The sequence below is a fragment of the Crassostrea angulata genome, chromosome 8 (assembly GCF_025612915.1).
Source record: "Crassostrea angulata isolate pt1a10 chromosome 8, ASM2561291v2, whole genome shotgun sequence".
Taxonomy (NCBI): Eukaryota; Metazoa; Mollusca; class Bivalvia; order Ostreida; family Ostreidae; genus Magallana; species Magallana angulata.
In genome coordinates, this window is record NC_069118.1 from 59,660,587 (window position 1) to 59,684,895 (window position 24,309).

General features: G+C 34.3%; 1 protein-coding gene across 2 annotated transcripts; it reads left to right on the forward strand.

Annotated features, from left to right (window-relative positions):
* Positions 1-1,851: 1,851 nt before the first annotated feature.
* On the forward strand, positions 1,852-19,296 carry LOC128161720 (uncharacterized). Of its 2 annotated transcripts, none has more exons than XM_052825088.1 (4): positions 1,852-1,957; positions 12,984-13,042; positions 13,646-13,867; positions 18,350-19,296. In XM_052825088.1, exons 2-4 carry the CDS (start codon positions 12,997-12,999, stop codon positions 18,463-18,465), a joined length of 384 nt encoding a protein of 127 aa, XP_052681048.1. In that variant the 5' UTR covers positions 1,852-1,957; positions 12,984-12,996; the 3' UTR covers positions 18,466-19,296. The 2 variants fall into 2 exon arrangements, with proteins under 2 accessions (XP_052681048.1, XP_052681049.1); XM_052825089.1 differs by lacking the exon at positions 1,852-1,957 and adding an exon at positions 3,087-3,239.
* The last annotated feature ends 5,013 nt before the right edge of the window (positions 19,297-24,309 follow it).

The following is a 24,309-nucleotide window of genomic DNA, read 5'->3' on the forward strand; positions in this document are numbered from 1 at the left end:
ATTTCAACTGTACTTCTTTCACAAGTATGTGTATTTTCATTAAAAATTATCAAAAAGTGATGGAAGCAATAACTTGGGACAGACTATAAATATAATTACTTTTAATATTCAAAATACAATTTAAGATAGTACATCTTTTTCGGAAATCTGTAATCATTTTACTGTTCTGTTTTTCTACATCCGTTTTCAGTGAGACGGGTTTTCCAGAAATTGTGCATCGGTTGTACCGCTTTTTTAAAGATATGTTTTATCTATATAATAGTATATAGTTTAAAATTAAATATATTTATAAATACTATAGCTTTATAGTTTTAATGTTCTGTGGCTTCTTTAACAGAACTAATTATTTACAAGGAGATAATCCCAGAGTGACTATCATTCTGCGTTCCTCATGCATGATCGGATGCATTGTTAGAGTTCACAGCATGTTCATCAGACCGGAAACCTTTCATAGAAAAAAAATTGTCTTTTAGTGCCAGTCCAATGAAGCGGTAAATCCCTGGATTCAAGAACATATGTGTTGTTTTCTGTTTGTTTGTTTGTTTTTGTTTTTTTTTTTGGGGGGGGGGATGGGAGGGGGATGGAGGGGGGGTGTTGTTGCACTACTGTTGTCTTTTGGTAAAACATGCGATCAATATAACTGGGGTTTCAAGATATTCGTTTTGACGATAAAAATTTTTTGGAAATTTAAAAAAACCCGCTAACTTACTTATTACAGAGATTTATATAAAATAGACAGAATTTACAATGTATCTGTGTGTGTTTTCGACATTCTTTAGCATTGAATTGAACTGAACATAATTTATTGACAATAATGGTGTCAAAAGGATTGGGAACACAGTCTTTGTGTTCTCCTTGTTACATAATTTTATTTTATTTTTTACAATGCCATTTAATAAACATTTATAAACAGAAGTTGGATGAGCATTTGCATATACAATTAACGATATCCGATCATCTAATTATCCGGATTTTTTTCTATGTACAATAAATCTGCCATTTCTATCTAGACAAATTTAACTAGTCTTGTGGAGCTAAATTAAATATTACCCACAGCTATTCAACAAACTGCTTAGTGGCTCCACGGAAACCTAAATGTACTACATCAAGATTGAGGGGTACGAACCACTAATGCACCAAAACAACCATTTTTATTTCTATTTTGATCTCAACTTGTACATGTATATTTATTCCATTATATTCATCGGGACTAAAATTGCAAAAAACTTCCTGAAATACATGGATACCATCAAAAAATAACTTTTTGTTTTCTTTCAGGTTTATTTTGATGATGAAGCAAACTTTGTGGCTGAGGATCGGAGTACCATAGATAAAACGGTTTAGTGAAATCTACGAATCTCCTGTATGAATGTTTAACCTGCTTTAAAACATTTCACATGTTCATCATTAGACAATAATTCATTCACTAGAAAAAAGTGTATGGGCATTTGCATCCAAGAATATACGAGTGTCCTGCTATTTAAATGAAGCCTATGATATAAGTAAAAATGGATTGTTTGGGGTATACTAGAGAAGTTGTTTTTCTTAAATGCCCAAATAAAGAGATAACTAACAATGCCGTGGTGTAAAGTTCCAGTTAGTCTGATATCTCATAGTCATTTTTTTCTCTCGTTGTAATTTTTAAATAAAATGTTGTCATTGAAGTTTAGATTAAAGTTATCCACGTCCTTCTAGGCCTTGACGTCATGCTGTTTGTACCCGGGGGTCACCTGAAAGTTTCAATTGACAAGCACATATTTTTTTTATATATAATTCCATGTCACGTGCAATTGAAAGGTTACATCCTAAATGTAGCCATCGACAAAATTGTTTCATAACTAGCCCCATTAACATCCACACTTGTGTTGTAACTGTATATGGGACTTCACACGTTAGGCTACACATGAACTGATTCAGCACACAAACCGTCATTTTCCTGCACTATTGCCACCTGTGGGTAAGTAGACTTTCCAATAAACTTTATTCAAGTTCTGATTAACTTTTTTATACACACATGTAATTCCTTTAATGATGCAGGGTGTACCGGGACTTAAATTTTTGGTAACCACAATGAAAAATCATGTTTCATGTCTATGAAACTTTTATTGCTATCAAAATAATCTACTGAGCTTCAGTGACCTAAGTAATTTGCACGTGTCGGAACTTCGTATTTGTAAATCCATGTTTTAACTTACTCACGTGTACATCTATATGTACGACAATCAACACTTAACTGGCATATTCTGGGCTAAAACATTTGTAAGTCTCCAAAACAATTAATTTACACATCCAGAATATTTTGACACGTATTTTCAGAACATGGATTTTTATGCGTTGGAATTTTAAACAATTCGTTTGATACGTTTTTCCAAATGAAAGTTACCGTGAAGACATTACGGACACATCCGCCCACAAAAAGTCCGGGTGTCACAAATCAGACATGACTGGCAAAACTCAGCCCGACAATATCATAATTGTAACGTATTTGTTTCTATTTGATCTCTACAGTCTAAATAAATTGTTAAAATGTTAGTCCGTGCAATTGAGTAATTTAATTTCAATAGCACGTTATCTTTAGAAAGACAATAGAGCCGTGCAGAACTAGTATTTAAAATCCATCACTGATGATCAGCATATGCAAAAGTAGACTTTAATATCCCAATCATTGTTATATCATTGCATCAACGAAATCAATTAAACGACAAATATTTAACACACGTGTGTGGGGAGCGTTTGTGGTCATTATGTACATGTACACACGTGATTCGCTATACCCCGAAGTAAAGGGGGTTACGATGTTTATAAATATACGGTGGGTCAATTTTTGTCAATTATTATTATAATACTTAAAAGACTTTTCACCACGTCCTACACTTCGAACAGGAAGACGAGTGCATCAGTTAAATCTCAAACTATTTTATTAATGTACAACATTTCCATTTGGTAATGCTTCTTTCATTGCATCAAAATACGTCAAACTTCCTAAAACACGAAACGCGTTGGTTGATTCGAATTATCCAAAATGACTGTATTGGGATTCATGTGGTCAATTACAAAACAATCGTAATGGTCACCATTTTTGTAGGGGACGAAGGGGGAAGTTATCGCGCTTTGATGTCGATAAAAGTTAACTGCGTTGATATTATTCCGCCCAGGAAATAGAAGAAACTAAGACTGAGGAAAAACTGGGGCAGTCATCGAATTTTCATATTTGACCCAGGGTTACACGAAAGGGTCAGGTAACAGCTGCACTAATTGCCAATTAAAAAAAAACATTTGAATCCCCCCACCCACCCCCCCAACCCCCCTCTGGGATTATTTTAAAAAAAAAAACAAACAAAAATTAATATTATATGAAATTCTAATACCGATACATTTAAATGTTGTATATCACATGGTCTTATTACATTATTACATTATTACATGTAGAAGAATGCAATCAAGATATTGGAAGGATTTTATTGATTTAAGGGATTAAATTCTTTTCTGCGGGATACCTTCAGTTATTATGTCACGTAAGTGCACCGAGAATCGGTTCAGATGGGTGCAAGGTTTTTTTTTAAATATCTATAATTATTAATGTTAATTTTACCGATAATTATCAAGGACCGTGATTTCAAAGACAACATGGTGTCGCATTAATCCTAAGCGGAATAACTCCCACACGATGCCATGCACATACATACATTTCATACACAGCACACGGGACAGAGTCGCAATATTAATACAAATCAGGCATCAAACATTAAATAAGAGAGTTGCACACGTTCTAGCCTGTAGTCGTTTAGCTCAGGTCTCAATACCACTTCTTACGTAAAAACTTATATCGACGCTAGGAAACGTGTAGATTTACTCGGGAAATCGCAGGTATGCGAGGAAGTGATGTCCTGTTGTTGCGTCACCATGTCTCAGCCCGCGGTCAATGTATAAGTACGTGACACGCCTTTTGATAATTTTGTCAAATCTATTTGGATGTATGCTGGAATCTTTAGGGGTTTTTTTCTCATTTTTAATGAATGAGTTGTTTATTGTATAGTTGAATTAGATATTTGATTTTAACAATTTTGCCTGGATATCAGTCAGTGTAAGACACGCGAGATTTAAAACAAGACATGTTTCATTTATTTCTACAATAAAGGGCTACAATTTCCGAGATGAAGAAAGAAAACAAAACAAAAGCTTAATAGAACCTAAACATCAGTGTTTATAACTGACAGTATCACATAGGTGTTAATATAACAGGGCATTACATTAAAAATTTTGTATCACACCATTGTTTCTAACTGACATTATCACACCATTGTTTCTAACTGACATTATCACACCATTGTTTCTAACTGAAATCACACAATTGTTTATAACTGACATCACACAATTGTTTATAATTGACATCACACCAGTAAATAACTGACATCACACCAGTGTTTCTAACTGACATCACACCGTTGTTTCTAACTGAAATCACACCAGTGTTCATAACTGACATTATCACACCAGTGTTTATATCACTAAACATTTCTTTTGTATCACACCATTGTTTATAACAAGTGTTTATACATGTATAACCGGACATTATATTTGTATACACCAATGTTTTAAACTGACATTATTACAATGGATGTTTCATTATTTAACAATTATGATCAGGTCTGACGAATTTTTCTCTTTATAAACATATAAATGTTAGTAGGGAGCAGGGAGAGATGGGAAGGCTGAAGGCTCAAATAAACATTTGATGTTTGTAGGGAGCAGGGAGAGATGGGTAGGCTGAGGGCTCAAATAAACATTTAATGTTTGTAGGGAGCAGGGAGAGATGGGTAGGCTGAAGGCTCAAATAAACATTTAATGTTTGTAGGGAGCAGGGAGAGATGGGTAGGCTGAAGGCTCAAATAAGCATTTAATGTTTGTAGGGAGCAGGGAGAAATGGGTAGTCTTAAGGCTCAAATAAACATTTAATGTTTGTAGTTTAGAATGGCACAGGTGTGTGTGGTTTTAGGAAAATTTATATTGTAAATGCTTAGAAATTAAGGTCAACGCTTTGAAAGCATCATGCATGTAAAAATTAATTTAGTCCGTCAATGATTTAAATCACCTCTTGAATACTTTTTAAAAAAGATATAAAGAGAAAAAAGTACCAATTATAACCCCTTAGAACTCTATGTTAATCCTAACACCCCTGGCTAGTTTGCTATTTAACTTAAAGTCTTATCCTTGGTCACATTTGAAAGTTATTTCGAGGACAAACAAAATACTATAAGAAATATATAGAGTCAAAAGGCGTTTATAGGTCAAAATTGAGCTTGTTTAGAACTTACAGCGATCCGCAGCAAATACGTCCAATATCCAAAAATAACCCCCACCTCCTATTTAAACCCCTTTTATTTCAAATTCCTTTACTTTCTGCAGTATTTCTCCATTCCACCATTGTAATTAAACAGTGCTTAATTTACTTCACAATAATCATTATTTCAGCAATCAATTCAGTCAATCGCCTTTATTAGCCATTCCTTTTTCTGCTCAGCTTAATTGTATGGTATCGTATAGGCATTAGTTGGCACATTTTACGTTCTCTTAATTGCAGTGTGACAATCGCTTTAAGACCACTTCACAAATAGCGAACGAGTAGAAGCGACCAAGTATTCGTGCGACCGACAGGTTTGGATTGTAAACTACTGTAAACGTATTATATTTGGCGTGTACGATATTTGGCAGAAATTAGTTTCTGAACAAGTTGGCGTAGATCTGAATTAGCATATTCCTAAATGTGATTATTCGTTTTATGGAACGAATGCGCTCGCGAGTCAGATCAGAGGGGATAGATATATAAACCGGCCGTTACCGACGCTCTTTGGTAGACATAGTTAAATGCGAGAGAAGTTCCCACCATGGTCAATTGTGGTCTGAATCAGAGATGCTTAAATAGGGTATATATATATATATATATATATATATATATATATATATATATATATATATATATATATATATATAAGAAAACACGAAAAACGTTCAATATAGCTTAAGGTCAAGATCTAGTAAATGAAAGGTGCCTACAGGTTTATGAAATTCAATATGTAAAGTCTTTTAATGATGCTTCATAACATTAACTTTGTTTCATAGGGTGTACCGGGTCTAATTTTTTTAGTAAACACAATAAAAAAATATGTTTTAAACAATCATTTTATATGAAATATGAAGGATAAAAGTAACTAATATCAAAGTTTTGTCCCTTTTTGACTAATGAAATATATCTAGAATGCCTACAGTCTCTCCAAAAACGGCATTAAACAAGCTCTTGACCTCCTCTTTAAAATGATGTCAAATAGAATATAGGTACCGGGATTACTTTTCCCATGATTAAATATAGAATGTCAAAATATCGTTTTATTTTCTACTTAACGAGGCCGAGTACAGAACGAGTACGCACGCTTTCGCGCAGCGTTTCATTTGTATTGTGACGTCATCTTTTTGCTTGTTTGACGCCATGGCGTGATAGTTTTATCTGCAGATATTCAGCGAAATTTGTTGAAAAGGGCTCGTTTAATGCGTAAAATTAATGTTATATTGTGGAATAAACATAACTGTCTCGAAGTATAAGCTATATTTGGGCTTGGGTCGAAAAAGTGAAGAGGGTTCAGCAGGCCAAACCCTCTGTCACGTTTTCTTAACCCGCCTAAATATAGCTTAATTCATATATTTCAAGACAGTAACCATGTATTTTATATTAATGACCCTTAATATGTGATGTTATATATTTTTTTATTACTTAAATATGTCTGAAGGCTTTAATAATACTATAAAGATCACATTTTCCGCCTTTGTCAAATAAAAAATAGCCATTATCTGACAAATCTGGGAAATTGGGCATACAAAAATCAACTTTGATAAGAACCCTGGAACAAACCAGGAGGTAAAAGGTTTTTTTTATTTGACCATTTGATGTCTGTTAGCAATAACTTTAATATGTAGAAAGGAAAAAGAAATCCCTAGGGCAGAAGTTTAAAAAAATGTGCAAAATTGATACATTTCAAGCGAAATCCCATAGGGTCCTATGTTAAAGATTAACAAACTTTGAGATGACCCCCTAAACAAACGGTGTGGTAAATGTCTTATTTTTTAATCTTAAAATAATAATTATATCAGTAGAAATTCAGGTAAAAAATTTCATTAAAAAATCTAGGGCAGAACTAATTAGACCCGGCCTCGTTAATTCCTTTAAAGCCGTAAAATACGAGGGAAAATTTATCAAATCAATTATGACGTCATAATGGTCTAGCACCAAAAAGACAGTCTGGAATTATTTACTAGATCTTGACCTTAAGCGCTTTCATTTTAAAATCATTTAATATTTATTCGTTTGATGAGATATCGGCGCTTCTGATTGGTCGAAAAATTTCTTTGATACCTGCATCAATAAAATTTTCGCCGGATCTACTTTTCTCAACTGTTCTGATCTAACACTATTTATAGAACGGGAATTTCCAAAATAAACACTGTCAACAAAGTGTAAAGTTGTGTCTGTTTTATTGTCAGCAAACAAAATACAACTTTATAAACATAAAAACTTGAAAGTCTAACCTTCAAAAATAAACAAAACACAATATCTTATTCACGAAATAGAAAATTAAGCGTCTTCTCACGATTTCGTCTGCTTCAGATCAATCAACATTACTGCGAGGCTGGCTGTTTCTTTTCCAGAATAATCATAACGAACATATAGGCCCATACACTTTCACGGTAACACTGCTGTTCAAACTTGGTAACGATGATTTTTAAACTTACACAGTACCCTACATGATCGGTCATCAGAAATTCAGAATAAGCATCGTTTTGAGTACAATGCATCAACTCCTTCGGCGCATTCCAAGCGGCAGATACATATAGTATACCATTTAAGTACATCACTGGCTATTTAGTTACCACAATGTTTACAAAAGTCGCTTATACATACTATTCTTTGTCGACATATCAACTATTTTCGTCCACGATCGCCTCTCCTTGGGTGGTTTACACGTCCAGTTGCATTTTCCATCGATCTCACATGAAAACTAGTGTTATTACGATTTTTTCTGCACAGTGAATAATATCACAAGCTATCGCATGTATTTTCCTTTCGTTTTCAATTCAACCGGTTCAGATTTTAACTCACTATTTGTGTTTAATCCATTAAATTCAGTTCAATAGCTCTCCATCAGCTGAAGGCGCATCCATTTTAAATATTGTTGCTGTTGTTATTTTGTATTCATACGCGCCGCTTCATTTACATTATTTACATTTTTGATCAATGACACTTCACATTTTTTGATTTGAAAATGTTTTATTAAATGATAAGAAATGAAGATAATAATTTTTCTATTGATCGACGTATCAAAGAAAAAATTGACCGGAAAACTTTTTCATCAATGCGCTACGCGCATTGATGAAGTTTTCCGGTCAATTTTTTCTTTGATACGTCGATCAATAGAAAAATTATTATCTTCATTTCTTAAATCTTCAGAAGCTATATAATGGTAACATAGTAACGTGACGTCAAAAAACTTGAACGTTGAACGGCAATGTCTATTATGACGTCATAGCTAGATTTAGCGGAAAAAAATATAATTTGCAACATACATGTAGCAGATAACATACAATTCAAAACATTATTATTACAAACAGTTCAATTTGGGTTTAAAAATACGGATGAAATGTTTTTCTTTTTCTCTTCTTTGTACATTACTGTCACTCAACAGTTTGTAAAATGGAAATATTTTAAACTGTTTATTGCCGCAAGTATCCAAATGCTCACTTAACGGTATCTGTCGATATCCCGGGGTGTTTATGTGTTGTTTATGTACACGCACACGGGCCCGAAGTGGATTGCTTGTTTCCCCAATATAGTACTCGTTGCAGCCTGGACATGTTATAACATATAATACATTCTTAGTGTCACATGACATGTCCGTCTTTACGATGAATTCTTTTCCGCTGAAGTCGTACTTAGATCCCTCTGTAATATGGTCACAGGTCCCGCATCGTGGGTTTCTACACTTAGTAACTGTGTGTTTAGTATCAAAATGGGAAGTGCACAATATTCGTTTTAGATTTTTAGGCTGACGTCTGCTGTTAATGAAGTTCACATCTTTGTAAATTTCTTTCGTGGATTGGTCGTTGATGAGGATATTATTAAACTGATGAATTATTGGCGTAATGTTCATATTTCTTGGATTAAAAGTATGTACAAATGGAATAATATCAATGGTTTTTTCCGGATGTTTTCTGGCTAATAATTCCGATCTATCATACGTCCTGGCTTTACAAATTCCGTCGTCAATGAGACCTTCGGGATAACCTTGGTTAGTGAGGTAATGTTTGAGTTCCCCGAGGCGTATGTCTTGGGTGTTTTCATCGCTCACAATGGTACAAATACGTCGAGCTAAATTATATGGAATAGCAGTTTTTGTATGATGAGGGTGACACGAATTAAAATGAAGATATTGATGTGTGTCAGTTGTTTTGTAGTATATATCAGTAAAAAGTTTTGAATTCTTCTTTATAACCAGAACGTCCAAAAATGGTAATTTGGTGTCACTACTTTCTAAAGTAAATTTGATGTTGGGATCAAGGTTGTTCACAAGTTGATGAAATATCTTTAAATTTTCGTCACTATTATTCCATAAAATAAAGCAATCGTCTAAAAATCGTTTCCAACTAGATTTAATAGATCTGGCTTCTTCTTCTCCCCAGAGTGAAAGTATTTGTTCGTGAAGCTTTTCTTCAAGGTATCCAAGAGTAAGAGTGGCGTATGTTGGTGCCAACTTTGTCCCCATTGCTGTACCTTTCACTTGTAAATAATGATTTTTTCCGAATGCAAAGGTGTTGTTTTGAAGTATTATATGTAATCCTTCGAGTATAAATTCTTTTGTAAAGCGATCTTGTAGAATTTCAGGATGCTTGTTGATCCAATAGCTCACCGCTTTTATTCCAAGCTCTGTTGGTATATTAGAATATAAACTGACCACGTCAAATGACACAAGCTTTGCGGTATGTTGAACACTTTCAGGCAATTGGTTTATAAAATTCACATCATCCTTAATAAAACTGGGAACTTTTTCACAGTAGGGTTTCAGTAAAATATCAATCAAATGACTTAATCTTTGGGTGGATGAATTAGGTCCTCCTACTATAGGTCTAAAAGAGAGGTCTTCTGGATTTAGGCAGCAAATATATTCTCCAGTCTGGGTTTCTACAGCATTTTTTATTTGTAATGATTTATGCACTTTTGGTAATCCGTAGAATTGACTTTCTCTGGCATCAAAGTTAATAAGATAGTCTCTCTCCTTTGTAGTGATATTTGACAAATTTTCATTCACAAATTGTTTTATTTTTGACAGAGTTTTTTTCTCCTGATTTTCTTCAACGTGTTTATAATATTCTGGGTCATTAAGCATATCTAATATTTTAACTTCATAATATGCTTTATTCATTACAACAACTCCGCCTCCTTTGTCGGCCTCTTTGATAACAATGCTGTCATCATCACATAAATCTTTTAAGGCTTGTTCCTCTTTTTTCGATAGATTTGCCTTTGTTTGTCTTGGAACGTTAGAAAGTTGGAAATTATCAAGAGTATTACACACTGTATCTAAAGTTTGATTTCTACCCCGTTTTGGATTAAAATCTGACTTGTTTCTGACGAGATCCTGTTCTTGTTCCTCATTTAGATTTTGTGTAGAATTGTCATCATCCTCGTTAAAATATTCCTTTAGTCGAAGTTTTCGTGTATATTCCTTAATATCTGTTTTAAGTTGTTCGTTATTCATATATATATCTCCAAGAAAAACCTCAGTGGTCGGTGAATATATACACAAAGATCGAGTAAAACATAAGCGCTTTCATTTTCTTCAGATGTTTTACAATACTAACATGGTAACGTTTGTTATGACGTCATAATAGTTCAACGGCGTCTTCAAGTCTCTGAATGACGTCATATTTTCCCGTATTTTTAGATATCACAATACTAATAATAACAGATTATATAACACGGTTAAAACATGAATAAAACATTTAGAATACTCAGAGGTTACATTAAGCTATTCAATTTAGGTTTAAAAGTTCTTATAAAATGTTTTTCTTTATCACGCCTTTCAATAGTATTAGAATTGTACATTTTATAGAATGGAAAAAAAGTAAATGATTTTTTTCCGCACAGGTCAAGGTGTTCACTAACTTTTAGTTTGCGGTATTCCGGTTGTTTGATGTGCTGTTTGTGAATTCGGATTCTTTCCCGTAAGGTACTTCCCGTTTCTCCAATATATAGTTCCCCGCAACCTGAGCACGTGATAACATATATTGTTTTCCCTTGGACTGAAATGTCACATTTTTATTGGTTTAAACATAGCACGTGATTGCCTCATATATCTCTATATTTGTTCTGTGAGAAATAATATTAGGCAATATGGCCGTCATTGGTCGACGCTTCGCTTACTCATTTCGACATTTCATAGTATTTAATACAGAAACCGCATGCCGTAAGTTCTTAAAGTATTTGGAGTAGTTGCCCTTTGAAATTCTTTAAAATTAGAGTAGTTGCCCTTAGAATATTGACGTCACATTGTTTTGTCTGGAGCAGAACAAAATGGCAGCGTCGAAATTTGCTCAAATCTCTGCAGAGGAAAGGGAGAAAACATTTAAAATTGAATAGCAACAAAACATTGTAAGTAAACATGGGTAAAGCAAAGATTTTTAAAGAGTATTTGAAAGGTGAGTTTGAAAATTTTGCAGAGTTTAAATGAGTTAAATTGGACGATATGTTAGGCATCTTGTACATGGCTTTGCGTAGATAATCGCTATTTGTGAATAAATATGTCGCTTGATAGTCCTCGGTAAAACAAAACACTTATTAGGTTAGTTACTGACTCACTACGGAAATATATTGGGTTGATCAATCTCATAGACGGCTCGGCTTCGCCTCGCCATCTATGAGATTGATCAACCCAATATATTTCCGTAGTGAGTCAGTAACTAACCTAATAAGTAATAATAGATTTCTGGTTTGACAGGACATGTTGTTGTTAACGATAAACAGTTTCCCACCAAAATTGAAATGATGTCCTTGTTTAATATAAGGACAAGTGCTACATCGCGAATCCTGGCATTTAGTAACTTCAAACTCCGATTTTTCTTTGAAACTGGATTTAGTAAGGATGCGTCGAAGATTCTTCGGCTGTCTTTTGCTGTTTATAAATTTTTGTTTTTCAAATATCTTAGCCATTGTTTCATCAGTCTTCAAGACGGAGTTTAGATGGTGAACAATCGGGGCGATGTTAGTATTTCTGGGATTATGGGTGTACCATCTAAATATATATATAAAATAGCACGGAACACGTTGGGTAATGTATCATGGTCACATATCACGCGCAAGAAAGCTGCGATTCGTCTAACGATCATTAAAAGTCGTGCATCACTCTTGAAAATACACAAAACGTTGTATGGCGTTCGTGCTAATGTTTCTGCGATATTGCATTGCGACAATTTTGATTGCATTCGATCGCGTCTGAATAATGTGCATTCCACTATTTTGAGGAGACTTGATGCGACCACTGAAACGCACGTAAACGAGACATCATGCAACGCATGCAAAAGCTCTCTTGAAGCTATAACAGTCTAACTACAAAGTGTTGTAAAGTGTTCGTGTGCCAATTAACGGCTTTAAAGAAAAAAACTTTTTTAGTTTGGAAATTATGAATACAGTAAAAGAAATATTTTTGAAATGAAATGTGTGCCTCTGTATCTTTGTTTGCCTGACTTTCCGCCTGTTTTACCTCTTTCTGTTCAATCTTCCAGTTATTCAAAAAAAGAAAACAAATAACTTTAAATATTACGAATCTGGCACTTGGTTACTGTTTTTATTTAGTCTTTGAAATTTGTTTATTTTTTAAAAGGAACATTTTTCAAGCCTCAAAATATACCATGTTTACTAGCTTATAGATTTGATTTTTCAGACTGCCTCTTACGATGGTCTTAAAAGTCTTCATGCTTCTGATGGTTTGTCTTAGTGTAGGTAAGCAAAGGGACCTAACTGATTCATTCTGCGGTCTATTCCAACTACAATAGTCTGTCCCAAGATATTTTTGTCGTATTGTCTGACAATGTTCATTAAATGATATGAAAGAATACAAAGATTTCCCTTACAAAATGCCCGCGAAAGAGATGGAGGTACCCGGATGATCATGTCGAAAAATTGTGCGAGGTATTCCTAATGACTTCCAAACGGAGAAAATTTGATGTAAACATTCTCCATTATAAATCTCCGTAAGAAATTGGTTTTCGTTTCGTGAATTTTTCTGAGTAAAAAATGATAAATTTTTCAATGAGGATATCTAGAAAATGTTCCCTTTAACCAACTTCAATCGCACTTTTCTCACAGGTATGTGTATTTTTAATTAAAATCATCCTAATGTGCGGTATATACACGTATATCTTTGGACAGACTATAGTTTAAACAGAAATGTCGCACCGCGGAATGTAGAGAGTTTGCATTAGAATATCTTCTGGTTCAAAATTGAAGCGTGGAGATCAAAGGTTAAAGTAATGACGTCACATCCTACCTAATTAGCATGCCGAGGATATGACTCAGTTAATAACAATTATATTTAACTTTCAGGACTTCCGATCGTTAGGGCAGGTTTTGGGGGATCCCCATGTGCCATTCCCGCGATTGGAAGCCCCGGGGCCACCACTGTGTGTACCGCCGACACCAATGGCTTCTGTCTGATAGACCACCTCACTGTCACAAGTCCCGTCCCCGTCACCGTCACTTCAATCACGTACGATGGTGTCTGTATCTGTTACTACGGATTCAGTGGGCCCAGCTGCTCTACAATGGGTATGAGGTTTCTTCTCCTTTGTTAGGCCTAAAAAAATAAATTGTGTGTTTAGGGTAACAGTGATAAAAAAATTAGGTTAGGTAGGTAGGGATTTTTTTTTTATTTCATCATATTTTTTTGTATGAATCCTAAGAATGTTTCTTTGTTTTATATTTAAAAACGTAATTTTTATTGTAAATAAGATAAAATTCACAATCGGATAAAATCAGACATCTAACAGTGTTTTCCCCAGAAAATTTTTGAAGCATGGGGGGAAGTTTGTCAGAGTAAGTGCGCAGTGCGGCATTAAAGCGCTTAAGCCGGCGAAATCACTGTGCGTAATAATATAACCATTTGATGAAACGTACTACATGATATGTACTATAACTGATGCATTTTCATGAAATCTACATCAACAAGTATCATTTCAATTCATAATTATATTTTAATATCTGTGTATATTTAATATACAATTTTTCTGGGGTTTTTTCTTGCAAAACTAATAACATTTTTTTTTTCAAAATCAGTTTTTTAAGAGGATGGTCCTCACAAGTTTTCACAAAACACAAGAAATATAGATTCACATGGCAGTTCAACATCAGCTTCTGTCCCACTCCACTCCCACTCCTTATAGAAGAGATTTTTTTAGGGGGGTGTTGAACAAGAAATAGGCAGAACAAGTCCATACAATTACATCAAACTTGATTCAACTTATTCTGGGCAGTTAATATTTCTTGTTTAAATTGGGGGTTCATATGAAAGTTTCTGTGATATCTTGACACCAGTCCCCTTCCCCGTTTACATGTATGTACACAGTCAATCATTTTAATAGGCATACAATATACGATGTTTCTAGTCATGTGACATCGCTTCCGTGCATTTCTGCAAATAACTGTCGTTTTTTTTTCTTTATTGTGTACATTTTTTCAAGTTTCCAATATCCTTGCGGCAAATAAAGAGTTCAAGCATATCGAATCCAAGCTAACACCATCGAGTGAACATTGTGCTATTTTTAGATCTTGGAAAATCCACAACATTCGATAATGGCGGAGATGTCGAAAAAAGCACATTATATTAAAACAAGAAGTAATCACGTCCCTATTTATGCATTAATCACCAATTAATAAACTCAGTTTAAATATATCTTAATCATAAGCTAAGTCCTTAAACTGTAAACCACGTGTGCCCCATTGCTGATATCGATGTCGAAATTAACTGCGCTCACTGCGGGTGCAAGTGTTTCTAAAGTTTGAGCGGATAAACGATAACTTTATATCTACTAATTACAGTTAAGATGTGTAATAATCGGAAAAAGAATTTTGCTTTGAAATAAACATGCATAGCGGGAAGCATGGCGGCACTGTGTGATGCATGGCGGGGGATCTTCAATGGCGGTACCGCCATGCAAAATCGGCCTGGGGAAAACAGTCTAAAAATGGTAGGATCGGGCCATTTTTGTAGGTTAGGTCGGGTTACCCGAAACACACAACTTTTTTTGTTAGGCCTTACGGTCTTATGTTTCCATTAATGGAAGACCTTATTCATGTATTTAGTTATAATATATATAATCAAAGTACTGAAAGTACTGGAAAGCGCTAAGCCGGGAAGAAAGTGTTAAAATTTACCGAATGTTATGTAAATACATGTAAAGAATCCTATTTGAATCGGGATTTTTTATTTTTTTATTTAATCGTTATTGTAAAAGTTCACGTACTCAGAATTCGGAAATAATATAGAATTTGGAAATACTTTAGCTATAGAATGCAATAATTTTTTCAATGATTTATGCATGCTGTCGTGTTACAGTGAAAACAGAATGCTGAGGACCTAAAAAAAATAATAACCACAGCATTCAATGTAATGCAATTAATGCAAGTGTTTCTTTATTTTTGAAGCATAAATTTTATCAAATTGACTGTAAATCAAGGTTTCCAATTTACAAATTTGTAGTAATTCTATAATGATATTGCTAGTTAGTTTTAAACAGATTTTGCTAATGTTCAGCACAGCTACACAGCATATGCTTCTTGTGAAGAAAATAAAGTAAAATAAAATTGTTGCAAGTAACAAAAATCAGACTATGAATAATATTTATTTATGTTTATTTGCTTATTTTCATCATCTCCGTTCTTACATCTGACAACTTGCAAACCAAAAACATGACAAACACTTAAAAATACGGTGGCAAATTACGATACCAATTGCAAAAATAAAGAGCAATAAAGTTTTGACAAAAGTAACTAAAGATAATACTGATCGCATTACAGATCTGCCTTGCAGGAAATGCCACTTATTATTCTAAATTTTAGCTTTGGTATTTGAATAATATTTCCAGCCTTCTGCTTCATAACCCCATGCAAAGACCATCAATGTATTTATATTACCAGATGTTAGAATATTTTATATAATATAAAATGGAATCGCTTCTACTCAATTTAAGTATCAACTAGACAGTCTCTTCTGCGGACTGTTTAGGGTATATCATTGAATTTAATGAAGTCTCTAGCTCACATCTCACCATACGTAAAAAGTAGCGTGTTTTAACAAGTTTAATGTAAAGGGTGTTGTCATGGACGCCGATTCAGATGTCACAACAGTATTTCACCGTAGGTTCACGTCAAAACAGGGCTGAGGAAAAATAATTTTCGAATTTGGGTCGCTTCTGCCTGCAACAAGGGCTGACCTTTTATGTAATGAAAAAACGTGTGTAAGGTGTCTGACTATCCAAGTTTTGTAATAATGCAAGATCATTTGAATTTTTTATGCGTGTTGTTTTTGAAAGGAAGATGGATAAAAAGTTCTTGACTAGTGGTCTTGTGCTTTTCAAGCACACGTGTAACTTCGATGTAACAAACTTTCACGCCTTGATGGATTCTCATGTGTTTTTGCTACTAAATTATAAAAAAAGGCTTTGGTTCAAAGATATCAAGAGGATTTTCTTAGAAGTTTGTTTTGAATTTATGACTTTTACCTAGATATGCGCATTTATGGTAGGGATATATTATAATAGTAAACTTCATGCGCGGACCTAGAGGGGGGTTATGGGGTCCACCCCCCCCCTTGTAAAATTAAAATTTCTTTAAATTACATTACAAAATTACCAAAAATATGCCTCGCCCCCCCCCCCGGACAAATTCAAATAACCATCGGACCCCCCCCCCCCCCCCCCCGCCCTGGAATTTTTTTCTTGATCCGCGCATGAACTGTTTAAATACTGTAGTGACACCTGCAATACATACGAGCTCTGCCGATTGGATGGAAAACTGTTAAATCATTAATAAAATCATAGTTGCATACGATGAAGCGTCGTATACGCAAATTAAATGAGGTATCACTTTATAATGATTATTACATATATTTACTGTGGTATTTCAAGTAGCTCAACAGTTACACTTTTTATGAATTTTATTCAAATTTTTTGTGTTGGATTATCATCAAATTATCATATCAATGCAAATTGATAGAAAATAATTTGTGAAATGTTGCATACAGAAAACGAAGCCTAAAATAAAATTGATAAAAAAAACAGCACAAATTATCGTGTGAAATATTTTGTATAAAATTTCTGCATTTTTATATAAAACATGGTGTTCATAACTATAACATGTTACATGTAGCTCGACATATTATGCGTTAACGAGGGTCTATTGCTCCATGTTGATAATGAATTTTCATCAAATCACTGGTAGCAAATAACACTCAGGTGACTGCATTGTTTGAAAGGGATTAGGCTAGATGTTTTTACAATTATAAACACTTTTAATAAGATATGGAAACCAATTTAGTGTCTTCTGACACTTAAATTGTTCCGTCCGGATAGAAGTAGCAATAATAATATATAAAGAAACGTTTGATCCGGCGGTTTCAACTTTGAGACTTTACCGTTTAAAAACACTCAAAACCTATTCATATCACAAAGTTATTCCAATTATTACTTATAACACCTAATAAACAACTCAATGCATATAAAACCCATTTTTTTCAAAATTCTAATTGGAAAGAAATCATCATCATGAATGTGAAATCTTTTGAAGCACCCATATCCGATATATAATATTAATATTCATTAAATGAAATTTATTGCCAATTAAATAATGATAGTGATTGAACAAATGTATCTGCATGCAGGATAACTTGAAGATATTAAGTTTTCCCTACTGCATAGTTATGAGTTCTCCCTGGTACGACTTCTCCAGGGTACGATTTCTCTAGCATACACCAGTAGGTGGCGGTATTTCGGAAATGCGAAAACGAAAGTGGAAGTAGGATTAGAAATCTGGCGACAAAAAAGCGCTGCAGCTATGCTTAGCGCTTTAAAAAGGGGAAAAGAGAGGGGGAGAGAGAAATAGGCAGAAATGGAGAGACAAAAAGACAATAAAAAACGTAATGAGAGAGAGAGAGAGAGAGAGAGAGAGAGAGAGAGAGAGAGAGAGAGAGAGAGAGAGAGGGTCAAAGAAGAAAAAGTTTAAACGCTGACCCATACCGGTATTTGTATTTTTTAGCTTCAAGTCCATCAACCTCTAACGTACCCACTCTGGTGGCTGCAGCGACGTTAGCTGGCGCAGGCGCATACTTTTTGGGTCAGTTGAGAACGGGAGAAATTCCTTTAGGAGGATGAGGATTTGGTTCCACAAAGAGGACATTTATTTGATACATGAGCAATTTGTTTCCTATCAGAATAAAAGAAGATTCTATAGAATATAAATTCCGATAGGATTTTTTAAAAAATCCAACAGTGTTTCAAAATCCGAGAGGAAATCTTAATTTCCTATAGTAAAACTACCTGTCTGATTCATATTCCGGTTGAAAACACTTTAAATTGTTATAGGAATTTCAGAAAACTTTTTCCATACACTATTACTGGGTTTTTTTACTGTTATAAGAGGACAGAGTTTCAATAACTTTCCGTTACCATTTCTGACCCTTATGTCGGCGATTAACTATATATGATGGGGGGGGGGGCAAAAATGGATAATGAATTATTTGTGAATAATGCGACCATTATATTACAGGTAACTGTACGGATTTGTGACAGTGAGTGTTTAGTGTTTACTTGACTAAAATGCTGTTTGTAGACTTTATCTAAATAAAGATGGTTTTCTTTATCTAAATAAAGAGGTGTTTGAGGAAAGGACCTCCCCCCTCCCTGATTTATACCCCCGGGGTAGTTGACTCCTTTCTTATATAAACCCCTTTAAAGTCCTGCACACAACATGTTTTTATGTCAGATATTTGAAAATTAACTGAAAATAAGCGATTTATTTAAAACTACTCCAACCTGCAAATAATACGGGCCTCTTTTTATATGCGGGAGGGGGTGATTTACATTTAATTAATTTTTTATTTTCCGCGTTTATTTTCATGTATTGAGATATTTTTATTAATTGAACATGTTGTTCACATAAAAAGTATTTATATTAAAAAAGTCAACAACCCAGTGAGTTTCAATCAGCACGGGGGGGGGGGGGGGGGGGGGGGGGTGGTCCTGTCCTCAAGCTCCTGAGAGGTTTAAGTTCCTGAATGTTTCTTTTTATTTATAATTATATGTATTAGAAGGCTTTTTCTCTGTTTTCATCTTAAATTAGAACTTAACGATACATATTTCGGTCGATAAGTTGTAAAATGGTTTAAAGTAAACTACCTTAAACCAATTTTATTGTCTAAAATTAATGAGTATTGAATTCATGGCTAATAATTCAATTTTTTCAATAAGTTGTAGATAAAAACAGTCTTTTGATCTTTGAAAAGACATCGAATTGTAAAAAAATTCAAACATAACGGCAGTCGGATTGATACGTTTTGACGTTGGTTTAACAATGACGTAGGTAACACTCTTTATACGAAATTAATTTTTTTTGGCCAATCAGAAATCGCGTTACAAGCAGAATTAAATTTTTGATTAAGAAATAAACAACAAGTTAAAAAGTTTATTGGGATATATTTACATTCCACTTATTTTTTGCATGAAAACAATTACAGTAAAGTGTGTTGCAAGTTACGGCAGAAATTACGCCTAAACACACAGGGTCCTGAAAGGTTAAAATGACGAGTTTTAATACTAGTATGTTCTACGGTGCCACCGTTGGGGCGAGCGCAGCATGTGATCAAACAATATGTATTATGATAAATCAATAAAAATAAAATTAACAACGTAAATAAATTTAATTGCAAAATCAAATAAAATAGACATATTTTTCAGTAAATTTACATTATTCATAGTTTATAAAAGGACTATGTGCGGTTTTATGCATTTTTTGCCCCCAAAATCAAAGTTTTAGAAAGAGCTTTAAAAATAAGGTGAAAGATAGTTATAATTATATTGGAAATAAAGGTGTTATAGGTTATCACCACAGTGACGTCATAATGTAGAAATGACGTCATGAAGATTGCATTATTTTGATAAATTGATGTTTTGTAGCAAAATATGGGTGTTTCCGATGGTTTTTCGACTGGGAAACATCGAGCGCAGGCTTGCTCAAGTACCATTTTTTAGTATAATGTGTATAACTATGTGAAGAAAAACATATGTTAAAATCGCACTTGAGCAGACCTGCGCTCTATACTTCCGAATGCAAAATAAAGAGCAAAAATGAGAATATTTTCATTTGTTTGCAAATTTGCGGGAATTAGGTCATTTAGGGGACTTCATAGATAACCAACGAATGAGCAAAGATGACCAAAATCATTATTAAAGTTATAGGCATCCTGTATACAATGATTTGTGAAGATTTCTTTTTATACGTTACTATTTAAAAATTGGTTGAAATCGGGGGTTGAAATCGGGGGCAGATATTTGACCATACCGCACATAGTCCTTTGTTATTTATTTATTTATTTATAAGTAGAACACTAGTTCAGTCTCAGATACAATGTCGTTGAATAATAAATATGTTAATATGAATGTTCATTGCACTCTATCTCCTCTTCTAAAGTGATTGTAACGTACGTCAGTTCAACCCCTTTTTGCAGTAGACATTTTATCTTAAACTTGCATACAAAAATTGACTTATCATAGAGCCCCCCCCCCCCATGTTAAAAAATAAATATATATTTTTTTTCAATTTACACATAGAAAATCGACTTATCATGGATTTGCCCCCACCACTTTTAAAAAAAAACATAATTTTTTTTTTAATTTAAAATTAAAAATATTTGCTTATCATATTAAAAGAACATGCAGTTGCCCCCCCCCCCCCCCTCCGCATGTATGGAAGGGGGGAGGGCAATGTATAAATGGAAGTGAAAATAAAGAAACCATTGAACTGTACAAAGAGCTGAAGGAATATACATTTTTTTCTTTTTGCTTGTAAAGATTTTTTGGATGAGGGTGCCATCCACCCACCTCCTTTTAAAAAAAAAGGTGATGCTACGAGTACGTTCCGTAATTATAGCATAGACGTCGGAACCAGGAGTTGGGAGCCGGGGGGGGGGGGCTTCGCTTCGCTACTTTTGTTGCAACGTTAGTCTAGACATAACCATTAGGCACATTGCATCAAAGAGGGTTCAACCCCGCCAATTTTTCTCGCAGCAAAGATAATTGTTCCTAAATTTACATTGAAAAGATAGAAATATTGAGAAGTTGGAGTCATAGGTATACTAGCCCCCCTCCCCCCCCCCCCCCCCCCCCCCCCCCCACGGATTAGGAATTAAATAATTTGGGGGGGATTTTGGTAGGTAAACATTTTGGACTATAGGTCTATATATATATATATATATATATATATATATATATATATACTCCCACCTCCCCCACCTCCACGGATTAGGATTTTTATGATTTTAGGAATTAGTTTTTTTTAATTTTTTGCTTGTCAAGATTATTTTTGAGGATTACTCTAGCCCCCACCCCCCCCCCCCACCCCCTCCCCCCTCCCATTTCAATTTGCTTCCGACGCCACTGTACAGTAAATAAAATAAATGTGAGCATTCATCCAAATGAGTGCAAGTTACAACTGTTTCCTGTAACCGAAGAAATGATCTCACTCTTTAGCTTTGCAAGATTTTGAGAGGATGTTGGTAATTTCAGCAGATTTACAATACCTTCAGTTAGAGTAATTTCCCCTTATTGTGACGTCAATTAAGTGTCGTCTGACTCTTTTTAAAAAACTTCCCTGAGAAATAAAAGTACGAAAAGTATACTGTTTTATTTACTTAATTAAAAAGCATGATGTTCTTAAAATTACACATCTTATACTAGTACGCTTCTCAAAAGTTTTACTTGCAAATTGATTCTTGCGAGAACGTGAGGTTGGAAACCATTGGTACTATGGATTGTGAGTTAAAATTTACTGAATCGGATCAATGTGTAAACCTTTGTGACGTCACTCGATTATTTTTGATTGAGAGTGTACTGAGGTGAACTTTAGAAGTATAACATTGACTGTATATCGCGTTGTATACATCGTTATTGTTTTTATTGTCTTGCTGCATGGTTCTCGTGAGAGTGTGAAGTGATTAAAATTGTCGACATGATTACAGGGAACGGGTAGACTTTACTTTACCGGTCCCCAGAAATCAAGATCCGCACGCATATTGCACTATGACGTAAGATTTAGGTCGTTGCTATGCATCTATTTACGGCGGCCATTTTGAGCTCTCGAATAAAATCTTACCTTAGATTTGAAAGTCGTCAAGACTGTTGTTGGGATTTTGAGGGAGGTCTACAAGTGCCACTCGGGGTTTTTTGGTCGGTTCTTTCGTGGTGTAACAATTTTGATTTTCCTGAAGATATATTTGCTTTAATTTAACCCTAACTTCATTTCTATTACATACCGTTTAGTCTGTATTACCGTTTAAGTCCTGTAAGCTTTATATTTCGATGTTTGACCATGGTCCTGTAATATTCCCTATTTATTTTGATTTCACCGCCATGTTGTCATTCTTCCCGAACGTATTTTATTACCTGCAATTTCATTGGTCGAGACCGATAATCTCAGCTTATAGGATTATAGAATTAATTATAGAGTTTTATTGGTCCGCTAGGTATATATATAGGGCCACCCGGCAGATTTGAGTTCACTCTGCTAGGGTCAAGAACTTAGGTTCGTTTCCTTTTCTCTCTTCTCAAGAACTTCGTGTTCGTTTCCTATAGTATAGGCTAGGGCATTCTTTAACTATGTAATTATATTTGATAATGTAGCCTTAGTAGAGTCACTTGGTTGATTCAGGGTCGAATTAGATATCCCTTACATATAGATAATCTGATCCAATGTTGTCTGTCGTATAGTTCAGTACGTGTTACTATTTTTATACTTGGTAATCCCCGTGCTCATTATTGACCTTTGTCCTTCTCTAAAAAGTATGGCCACCCACTAGTGCAATAAATACATATTTTCATTCCTCCCTCATAAATTATCTCTATTATTAAATTTTTGCAATTTAATTTATTTTCATATTTCTAGTAATTTATTTTGAGAATATTTACACTCCTCCTGTTATATTTGTGGAAAATATACTTGTTATTTGTTATCAATTATTTAAAGTCACATTTTCTTTGGTGATAATAAATTATTGAAACTTTTCAATTCTTTTAATTTATATAACAAGGTGTTGAACATAATCTGGAAATCAATACAGAACCTGGGAAAACCTTTAAACAGTAGAATTTGGGGCGTTATTATTATTTCTTTATATAAGAATTATTGAGAACTGTATCAGTTGATAAAACTTGAACTTAGAAGAATATAGAGTTCTTTAACAGTCCCATAATCCTCTGTTTCCGGTTACATTTTTGGTGCCGTGACCAGGATTCCCAGACAGAAATCATGTCTTCACCATTACCTTTCTTTTATGCCTCTACACCCATAGATAGTGGTGCTAGGCCGAAAACTAATGTCAAAGGTGGCCATAAGCAAACAGTAGATGACAGTGTTCACTCTAATTTTGTTGCCCTTAAGAAAGAGGAAGATAGTGTGAATGAAAGAGAAATTGACAGAGAGTTTCAAGATCTAACTGCATGTTTTGAGAGAGTGAAGAGTGAATATGAAAAGAGAAAGTTAGCAAGTCAGAAAAAGTGTGCTAATTCAGTTGATGTTTCTGTTGATCAAGGTGCTAAGGTTGACAAGAAGGTCAGTTTTATGGACTCAACTCAAAGTTCTCCTGTAGGTGAAGGTGTATTCCCACGTGAGAGGGAATTTGATTTAGAGAAGTTACAGAGACAGATTAAGGAGTTAGAGAAACAAGAATTGGAGTTGTCTATAGCACTACAAAGATCACAGTTAGACACATACAAGCACTTGACCAATACACCTACTCAAATAGGTACATCACAGACTGCTATGACCATTCCTACACAGTTAGGTACACAAAATGCTCTTCAATCTGAAAGGTCTGATAGATCAATAGACACATCTCGGGTAAATAGTTCAAACAATAGTCACCCTATCAGAAAAGAAAAAGAACCAGATAAGTTTGATGGAAGATCTGTAGAGTGGAAAGATTTTATAGTACATTTTGAACAAGT